Raw genomic sequence first — 10,394 nt, 5'->3', positions numbered from 1 at the left:
ATTTTCAGTTTGGGCCTCATCCCGGCTCAGATGACCGCCATGCTCGCCATGACGTATCATCGTCAGAAGGTGACCCCCTAAATCTTCCTGACCTCTGAACCTTGACTGGCTATGTTGTGAGCACAACGTTCAAGTGGCCATTTGTGCATGTTGGCTGACAGTACAATGTTGTGGGAGTTAATGTGTTGAGTTTGTGGTGTAAACCGTTAAGAGTAGTGAGGCTTCTATCTTTTAGATGCCTGTGATTTGGCATAACGAAAGCGAGAGAGCAGAAGCATGGAGCAGAATCTCTAGCAATACAGTCGAGGTCATCTCTGTTGTCACAGCATGGAAGCTTAATGAACGAATTTGAGTTTATATGGCAGTTTACTCGATTGCACTCTTTTCACGTACATTATCAAATGTGATCGAAGAATATTCAGAATATTTCTAGCAGAAAGAATTATGAGATTTAGAAGCATTACTAGTGTTTGTAAAAATTTGGAAGATTAATTTGGTTTCCCTTTCAAATTTGTTCTGCCTTGACTTGCCACCAAATTTTAAAATAAGACTCATATTCCCTGTCCGACATGTAGGTACGGTGAATTGTAAGGCTTGAAGTTTGGCGCCGACAAGGTCAAAGAATGGCGACGAAGTTACGACATCCCTCCTCCCAACGGAGAGAGTCTGGAGATGTGTGCCGATCGTGCTGTCAAGTATATCGTGGAAAACGTAAGAAATTCCATCATCGTTCAGCTCTGAACATCTCTCCAGTAATGTCGTCTTTTTCGGTCTCCTAAAGTTATTCTGAAGTCCCCTGGTGGATGATGTTTGAGCAGGTGGTTCCAGAGCTCAGACCTAGGAAGAATAAATTGATTGCGGCTCACGGCAATTCCTTGCGTGCAATTATAATTTATTTGGATAAACTTACTTCAGGAAGTTATCGAACTAGAGCTCTCAACCGGCATACCCATGATTTACACTTTGAAGAATGCTAAGTTTCTTCGCCGGGGTAATCCAGTTGGACCAATGGTCAGACGAAGTGATCACCATGAATCTATTCAAAATCTTTCCTTTGCGGTACGCGTCCGATCATTTTCTAGAGTTTTGCTCTAACCTACGCATGCCAACTTTAGAGCAGAGAGTTTGATTATGGATTTCACATGGTGCTTGCACTTGTCTGTTCTGTAGGTGTAGGTAAAAGGACGTATCGAAATAGCGGAATTAGATGCAAGTATTTGTAGATAAACATGCATCAATATGCAGAAGATGTTCTAATGTATGCGAAAGACATTCATAATATCAGGATATTTTACAATGTTCACATGTGGAATTTAAGATATTAGTGTATTGATGCATCATAATTCCAGGAATGATGATAGTTCCATAAATGACAGATTCGAACCTCATGATTAACATGTTCACAGTATAGCTCACCATATAATGACATCACCAACACCTACATGTTCTATTCAGTTTACACGCTGATGTTGTAATAATATTTATAAAAATGTGTCAAATCATATTGCTGTACAATTTTTAAGATAATTCAAGTCACATTACTTCGCTGTCTAGATGAATACAATGCCCATCGAGGATTCTAATACAGGCCTCTCTTCAAATCTTTACCCAAGAGTTGTATTTCCTCATGCATGTTGAAATCTACCAAAGTACGGCCGACTTCTAACTCCGTCCACGAAAAGATGTTGCTGTTCAGGAGTAGCTTGGCTAATATAAATCCTTCTTACGTTGCAAACAGTGTCCGAACTATACAACTTCAGGGTAGTTGTCTGCGCAGAAACCTACATACCACCTCTCAATCGAAGGACCAGGTGGAGCGTGGATTCCTTCTGGATATTATAGTCGGCTAAGGTACGACCGTCCTCCAATTGCTTCCCTGCGAAGATCAGCCTCTGCTGGTCCGGAGGAATGCCTTCCTTGTCCTGAATCTTCGTCTTCACATTGTCAATTGTATCGGAGCTCTCAACCTCAAGGGTGATGGTCTTGCCAGTCAAAGTCTTCACAAAGATCTGCATGCCACCTCTCAACCGGAGCACCAAGTGCAGTGTAGATTCCTTTTGGATGCTGTAGTCGGCCAACGTACGCCCGTCTTCCAATTGCTTCCCTGCGAAGATAAGTCGTTGCTGGTCAGGCGGGATGCCCTCCTTGTCCTGTATCTTGGTCTTCACATTATCAATTGTATCTGAACTCTCGACCTCAAGAGTGATCGTCTTCCCGGTCAAGGTCTTGACAAAAATCTGCATCCCTCCCCTCAACCTAAGGACTAAGTGAAGAGTGGACTCTTTCTGGATGCTGTAGTCCGCTAGGGTTCGTCCGTCCTCCAGTTGCTTGCCTGCAAAGATCAACCTCTGCTGGTCTGGAGGAATGCCTTCCTTGTCCTGAATCTTCGTCTTCACATTGTCAATTGTATCGGAGCTCTCAACCTCAAGGGTGATGGTCTTGCCAGTCAACGTTTTCACAAAGATCTGCATGCCACCTCTCAACCGGAGCACCAAGTGCAATGTAGATTCCTTCTGGATGTTGTAGTCGGCCAACGTACGCCCGTCTTCCAATTGCTTCCCTGCGAAGATAAGTCGTTGCTGGTCAGGCGGGATGCCCTCCTTGTCCTGTATCTTGGTCTTCACATTGTCAATCGTATCGGAGCTCTCCACCTCAAGGGTGATGGTCTTACCCGTCAAAGTCTTCACGAAGATCTGCATATTGTACTAATCAATCAACCTCGAACGATTCCCAAACACGAGCAGAAATCACTCAAACTCTTCCACTGCCTCGAGCCTACTCTCAACGCGACACCTCTACACTGAACTCCGATCTGTCCGCGAGAACTGAACTGAATATGGCTTCGAAAGAATGGCTCCAGGGCTTTATATACGAATCAACTTGAAGGGGGTCGATGTCCTAAGACCGAGAGAGAGAGTAATGGACGAATGCTTTGGATGCTAAACTGTTCCCAAACGCAGGATGAATAATTCGTTCTCTGTTGGTTTTGATGATCTTTAATGGAAGCACGATGGATGTGAATTAGTGGTTGGAGCAATTACGAAGGAATCTGCGTCATGAGTAAGGGAGGAAAGTACTGAGAAGGACCGCGACTCAAGCACGAAACGTCCTCAGCAAGTGTCGTTATTTGACACCTGTCACTATCTGTGTGCATCGATTATAGAATGTTCACACTGACGTGTGGCTGGATAATATCCATCTCAGAGAATGCGTTCACACGTGGACGAGATGAAATGCTTGGAGTGGCCACCGAATCCAGACTCTTCTGGATGCATCTAAACTCAACTGCGATCACAGCTTGATTCCGTGAATTCAAAATCAATCCTAAATAATACATGGTGCATTTTCATACCCTTTTTTCTTCTTCTTCTTCTTCTTCTTTTCTCTTATCCTTCAAGTAAATTTTAATAATAATTAATAGTATTTTATTATTGCTAGTGATGTTATATCATTAATAAACTTATTTTCTTCCATTTCATGTTAACCAATGTTGGAAAATCATTGGATTGTATCTTGTGATCTGTATCTAAACAATTGGGGCTGTTATCGTGACTTTTAAAAAATATATATATATATATATATATATATAAAGAAATTTAAAATTAAACGTAATTAAATAATAACAATGCACATATAATTGTGATGCATCTCTACTGTATATAGATATGCCTATATTTGCATATTTATGATTTTTTCATTTGCCCTACAATTACATAAGTGTAAGCATGTATTAAAAAATCCTCATTCTACTGGGTATATATATATATATATATATATATATTATTACTTCATGCACTATAGGTAGTCTTACGTAAAAAGAAAAAAAATGATAATCAACACAGGTTTATATATATATATATATAATTTTTTTATTTTATTTTAAATCAATAAAAGGAAAAATATTACAATGATTGTATATTTTTTCAGCAATTTCAAAGTAAAGGCATCTCTATAGTATGAAATATATTTTTTGTTTAACCAACTGGAGCTCTCATCCTCTTCTCATAAACATTACACATCAGATGAATTAATGAAATACACAAAAAAATTACTAAACATTAATACCGGAAATAAAAATATTATGGAAATTTGAAGCATCAATTACATAATCTTTTCTATTTTCAAGTTGAAATTCGTAGGTTTAAAGCAAAACTTCAATGTAATATTAGGAAACAATTCTAGTTGTGGTAACATCTACTTTAGTTTGCACAGTAATCACTAACCAGTGCATCTTTTATTTTCGGATAACAATGAAGTTTATAAGCATAGGAACAGCGAGGCGATTGAACCCTCTGTATATATGTTTTACATAGACGTGTGAATAATTACGCTTGTCAAAGCCTCGTCCCTGTTCAGTCTATGAAAACGTTATATATATGTATGTATGAATGTAAAAACTATATATGTATATATATATATATATATACACACCCACGTTATTATTCCACTAATTACAATGTAATGTCAATAGCAATGCGCTCGCAGGTCACCCAACACTACGTCTGCCCAAAAAGTCGACAAAAGTCACCATGGAAGCTTATTTGAAATCTAGTAGTTCCTAATGACCTAAAACCATCATCTTTACTCAATAAAATTTCCAGTTTGGATTAAACCCACATTTGAATATGGGTTTAATCCAAACTGAACGGTGACCAGGCTCCGATGAATGATATTATTCACATCTAGTATCTACAGAAGTAACGAAGCTCCAGTCGACATTGATGTAACTTTTCATTCGCCGTTGACAGCCTCTCGGAGGCAGACTGTCTGCAAATTATTGACAGTTCTAGATTGTTTGGTGTTGACGTACCAAGGACAGATTTGTGTGTGTGTGTGTTTGGTTGTGCTTGTGTGTATGTCTTTTTTTTTTCTTCTTTTTCTTCTTTTTCATTTTATGTACTCTGCATTGGATCACATGTACAAGCGACATGCTGCGTCAATTGGCATCAGCTTCACAACCTCCAGTGCATACTGAGGTGGGCGCTTCGTCTCCGGCCTCGATGTGGAAAGTTTCGACATCTGTTGGGTTAGTGGTGTCGTGCGATGCCAGGAATTGCTGGTCTGTTGAGCAAAGATGAGGTGCACGTCTGACTGGAGCAGTACGTGACAGGGGGTTCTGACTGCGATTAGGCATCGTTCAGAGAGATCATGTAAACGGTTTGTGAGAAACCTGCTTCGATCTAGGCTACGTCACGACGTATCCTTTGGCAGTTGCCAGTTATGAGTTCGATGGAGAGCATCACTTGCAGGGCCACGGAACTTGTTGGTTTTTGTGAGGAATGGTAGGTTTCTGCCAAGCCCACGATGAGTTGTGACTTACACACGGCTTAGTTCCGTTTGCTCCAGCGTATCTGTCTTTCACCCTCCACTCAGTTCTTCCATAGACTATGTCGGCACCGTTGGACTGCATTCTCACCAGGTGAGTGTATTGCACGGGACCTGTTTTCGGGAGACTGAACGTGGCGCTCTTGAGAGCGCCTTCGGAGCAGGATACAGCGTCCGGGGAGCCGTCTAAACCGCTGTGAAGTGACGAACTGTCGTTCCGACATTCGCCCAATGTGGAATGATGTGTGTCCGGGCATGAAAGGGATTGAACGACGTCGGAAGGGGTGCACTCGCGTCTGTACTCCAGGGTCATGCTGGCAAGCTCATGGGCAACGACCAGCGACTGCGGCACACTCTGCATCACAGCTCAAGGGCGCCCCTCAATCTCGCAAACATAGTAGGGTGACAGAAGCTTTCATTTCAAGTGCTGTGACTGTCATATGGTGGCCGTTTGAGTTAGAATGCCAACCTCGAAGACCCAGCTGATGTACTTGACGTTGTTCACATGCTGATTCATGTCGATGTCCCTCAAGCGCGGCTACAAGGAACAGGCAAAACCCGGATTATGTTGCTGGGGCATGAGGATTCTGTTACGAGCAGATGAGGAACGTGGGAACTTTTCAATGAGAAGTAGGGTCTTCCAATTGAAGAGTTTTCACACAATTATAACAATTCACGAGTGAGCGTGGTGGGAATAAAATTTGGTTAGCATTTACCACGAGGTCGGATCTAATATACGGTGCACTGCTGGTCAATTTCTTTATCTTTTGGCATCTCTCGCTCTGCATACACTTCTTGTTCAAGTAGAAGGGGGAAATCTCAGCAAGCACGTCTTCAGGGATCTTCGACAGTCGCGTAGTATCTTGATTCATCATCACCCATGTGCTGCATCGATGATCACAGCTTAGGATGAGGCATAGAAGCAAGTTCTGACTGCTCAAGCGACTAAATTGCTACAGGAAGACAAGACCTCTTAGTTTTCTTTCAAATCTACTTCATCGACCAGCATTCCATCAGGCGCTCAGGGAGCTAGAAGTCTCCTCGTGAGAACCATCAACGGAGGCAACACGACCTTAGAACACACACCTGGTAGCTCTCGCAATCACCTCACCAGAAGTATAATCTCGTACAATGAAATCTCGTCGCATACCGTTCTTGCCTTCCGCATCTACCCACGAGTCTATTTCGACCACATCTCCCCTGCAAACATGACCAGCTGAGTTAAATCCCGCAGAAAGATGAACCAGAATTGATACGGAGGTCGAGCTTGACGCATCAGCTTACCAGACAGGGTAGCGGTCAACTTCGACGTGCATCCGTGTCACGACCCAAATCAAGCGGTGGCGCATCATTGCATGAGTTGTGCCCATTCCATCCCCGACACATTTGGACATCACCACATGGTTTAACGTCGTTTCCTGTGGCACAATGCCAAATTCCACAGCGTCATTTTACACTTGAATCTCTGTCACTTCATTGGTGATAGAATGACTTTGTGACATTGATCTATCCTCAAATTGAACACCGCAGTCCTACGAATTGAAGGTTTCAATATCAGATATGAACTTTCGTAACGACGAGGCGACGAAACCCAATTTCTTGTACCAAGAAAAAAAACACAGCCGAGTTTCTGAAGAAGGTTAAGTTACCTGGAAAAGGTTAGCAATGGTCTCTATTGATGCAATCTTGTCGAAACCTGCTTCATATGATCGTATCACAAACGTCTGACGATACACGATTCTCTACCAGCTTTCCCCGCCTCAGGGTATCTAGCGCCATACCGCCGTCCAAAACAATTTTCTGCTTCTCAATGGCAAGAATAAAGCTTACAAGCAGTGCCATCCACCAGCTCAACACGGCAGCATGCTTCTCCTGTTGAGAATGAGCCTGTTGATGGCCTAAATTGTAGCTCCCATTACCAAGCTCAGCTTCGTACTTTCCCACGGATGAATCTTTCCGATTAACTTTAGCCGAATCTCATTCACATTCATGAATTCTCCCGCCACCGCATTCGCGCGAACCTTTAAGGGTTTGGTGTCCTTGCGCCATTTCATTCCTTCCCTGCAACAAAAATGCAGTGAATTGGTTACCGAAAAGATTAATATCCAGGGTGGTCTTAAATGAACTGAAGTCATGAAATGGATTCATGCAAATCTGTCGACACAGCTTACCTCTGAAAACATCGCTGCACACTGCGGAGCATGCGAAGACCCGACTTGCCGAAGGTGCAAGGATGGGAGGTAGAGGCGGCGGAAGCCAACCCAATCGTCACAACGATGGGTGCTTCCATGCCTATGAACAGATTTGTCTCAATGCCTTCCTCAGTTGGTGGATGTACTCCCAGGGTCAAAAATCAGCTGACAGCTGCATCAACACAAGAAGTTAGCTTCGACGTGGAAGGATAGTGCTATCTCTGGGGCCGAGTGCAAACTGATCGAATGACAAAGCATGCAATGAAAAAAGCGCACATCGCTTGTGAGGGATTTTCCACTCTCTAGTACACCTTTACATCTCCGTGATGTATACCAACCTGCGCGTCGATTTCATTCTAATGTGTGACGCCCTCCTATAACTTATGTATCAAGTAATCGATACGCTCGACTCTCTATCCCAGACGTCGCAGAACTATACGGCATCTCATTTTGCTCAAGGGAGAGCAGCAAGTCGTGTAGTCCTGCTCGGTGCCTTCACGGATGGTATCCACTCACTGGAGAGCGTCGGAGCGACACAAGAAAGCCTGCAGGGTCGTGGCACAGGCTGCCATGCTCTCATGAGCAGAAGCAGGAAAGGCATTGATGAGCCGCAGCGGGGCAGGTAATCGCGTGTACCAACGACCTGATCATCGCAACTACGGACAACCGGAGCCACCCAGCCAGCCAAACCGACTCTACCCGCCTGACTGACTCTCCCACATCCCTTAATAACTATATCTCTCCGGACACTGTCCTCCAGGTTTAGGGTAAGTTAGGATTTAGGGACTAAGGTATGGTGCCACCCATTATTTAATGATACACAAGAAAGGCGATGTAACATACATACATACATACATACATACATACATACATACATCATACATATACATACATACATACATACATACACGTACATTTTTATATATTGTTACGTATAATTATTATTATCATTGTTTTACATGTTTTTGTCCCAAGGGTGTAAGACTGGGCTTATAATGGGGTTCCAATCAGAATGGTGGCCTTAACTCAGCAGAAAAGAAAAGAAAAAAGAAAAAGAAAAAGAAAAGGGGGGGGTCCCCAATTCGGTAGTTAGGTGTGCTTTGATGGCACTGCCAACTCGGCTTTAAAAGTTCATTGATGTCGTGTTTTATTTTTATTATTGTTATTGTTAATTGAAAAAGCAAGTGTACTTTATTATTTTTGAATTTTCCATACTCAATTATATAATAGTTTTTTTTAGTTTATAATATTTTTGGTTGTTTTAACATTTAAATATTTGATTTTAGTCTGCTATTGGCTGGCTTTTTTACTATTATTTTTAAATTTCAAAAATATTCATTAATGACTTATTCTTATTTCCACCAAGTTTTAAATATTTGGTTATTTTTACTTATGAATTAATTAAGTTTTGGCTATTCTTACAGGTATGAGATTTTATTAAATTACATAATGAAATTCCATTGATTTGGAACGCTTCCTTCCACATTATTATCTTGTTCATGATCATTTAGTGATTCCAATTTTGTTTCAAATCTCATGATTAAATCTATTTTTTCAACAATTTATCATAAAATCCTCATCGACATATATATTAATAATAATAATAATAATAAGAATCGTTTAGATTAGTTTCTTGATGGTGCACAAGGTAACCAGTTTCTACCAATTGAATAATTCATTTTCCAGTGTACATTCTCCTTCAATTGTGTATTTAACCAATGAAGATTGTACTTTACTAATTGAAACTAGCATTAGTGATTGAATTATGATAGTGTTTAAAGTAATTAATTTTGTATTTCCATGACAATCGGTCCATTCAATTTATTTTAATTGGATGGTAATTATTAAATAAATTTGATTGGATATTAGTTCTTACACAACAATCATAGCCAAAATGATTGATGACATGTTGCTTTTTCTATTCAATTTTAGCATCTTATTAAGAATATCATACTGAAGAGTGAATTTTTAAGAATAAGAATCTGATTGGTATAAAATGGGTCTGGATTTTTTCTTTTGAATTGTACTGATTAGACGTAACCCTTTATCAATAAAAGAAACTAGTCAATACCTTTAAATTCCAAAATTTACCAAGAAAAAATAAATCAACAAGTATTTTGAAAGGTAAAAAAAAGGAAAAGTATAAAAAGCAATAAATAAATAAAATAATCAAATCATAGACTCAAGAAAAACAGTAAATGGCAATAAACTTGTGATTATTTAATAACTTTGCAAACTAAAACATAAGATAGTGTCTATTGAGGTATTCCACTTATATTTGGTAAACCAGAAAAAAAAAAAAAAAAAAAAAAAAAAAAAAACTCAGATTTTGAGAGAATATTTTATTTTTAAAAAAAATTCATAAACTAAACATTACAATATTAAACTTCTGTGAATGTTAGAAGAATTAGATAGTCATTACTTAAATATTCAACTAGATCCAGTGATTATTTATTTATTTATTTATTTTTTATATTGCTGATAAAAAAAATGAATACGAAAATATTAGAAGTATTTAGTGGATATAAATGGGTAACATACTAAATTCATAATTATTTGAAGAGAAATGTTTTTGACAAATGAATTGTTAGACAAAAATATGATGAAAATAAATAAAAGAGCATAATTCGAGATTAGTAACCTAATCATTTTTTTCTTTATAGTAAAAAAAATTATAAAAATGAAAATACAATAGCTACACTTGTTATATTCTAGAATTAATTAAAATTTAAAATTTAAAATAATTATTTTAAAATATACCAACCATGCATGAGCTTTTAATGAACTCACAACATATACTATCAAATCATGACTTGGAAATTAACCACAATCCTTACAAAACACTGTACGATACTATAAAAGTTTATATCAATAAAA

At 39.5% G+C, this 10,394-nt stretch overlaps 1 protein-coding gene, 1 long non-coding RNA gene and 2 pseudogenes across 4 annotated transcripts; 1 reads left to right on the top strand and 3 right to left on the bottom strand.

Moving 5' to 3' along the window:
- The first annotated feature begins 358 nt into the window (after nt 1-358).
- On the top strand, nt 359-2,015 carry LOC112277352 (2,3-bisphosphoglycerate-dependent phosphoglycerate mutase 1 pseudogene; annotated as a pseudogene). The gene is made up of 3 exons (XR_016500842.1): nt 359-389; nt 593-711; nt 819-2,015. The product of XR_016500842.1 is annotated as a 2,3-bisphosphoglycerate-dependent phosphoglycerate mutase 1 pseudogene (transcript).
- Nucleotides 1,468-2,826, bottom strand: LOC112277575 (polyubiquitin). Its single transcript, XM_024510074.3, has one exon. The coding sequence runs from the start codon at nt 2,697-2,699 to the stop codon at nt 1,782-1,784; it is 918 nt and encodes a 305-aa protein (XP_024365842.2). The 5' UTR covers nt 2,700-2,826; the 3' UTR covers nt 1,468-1,781.
- Nucleotides 2,827-4,192: 1,366 nt separating this feature from the next.
- Nucleotides 4,193-7,167, bottom strand: LOC112277351 (palmitoyl-acyl carrier protein thioesterase, chloroplastic-like; annotated as a pseudogene). Its single transcript, XR_016500928.1, has 6 exons — nt 6,975-7,167; nt 6,610-6,743; nt 6,412-6,525; nt 6,042-6,210; nt 5,795-5,863; nt 4,193-5,680 (listed from the first exon to the last, which is right to left on the bottom strand). The product of XR_016500928.1 is annotated as a palmitoyl-acyl carrier protein thioesterase, chloroplastic-like (transcript).
- Nucleotides 7,168-7,223: 56 nt separating this feature from the next.
- LOC149986303 (uncharacterized) lies at nt 7,224-7,997 on the bottom strand. The gene is made up of 3 exons (XR_016500929.1): nt 7,856-7,997; nt 7,497-7,689; nt 7,224-7,386 (listed from the first exon to the last, which is right to left on the bottom strand). It is a non-coding gene; the product is annotated as an uncharacterized LOC149986303 (long non-coding RNA).
- Nucleotides 7,998-10,394: the final 2,397 nt, after the last annotated feature.

Source organism: Physcomitrium patens, chromosome 25, assembly GCF_059467195.1.
Source record: "Physcomitrium patens ecotype Gransden chromosome 25, ASM5946719v1, whole genome shotgun sequence".
NCBI classification, from domain to species: Eukaryota; Viridiplantae; Streptophyta; class Bryopsida; order Funariales; family Funariaceae; genus Physcomitrium; species Physcomitrium patens.
Note: the sequence above shows the minus strand (reverse complement) of the source record. Positions and strands in the feature narration are given on the sequence as shown.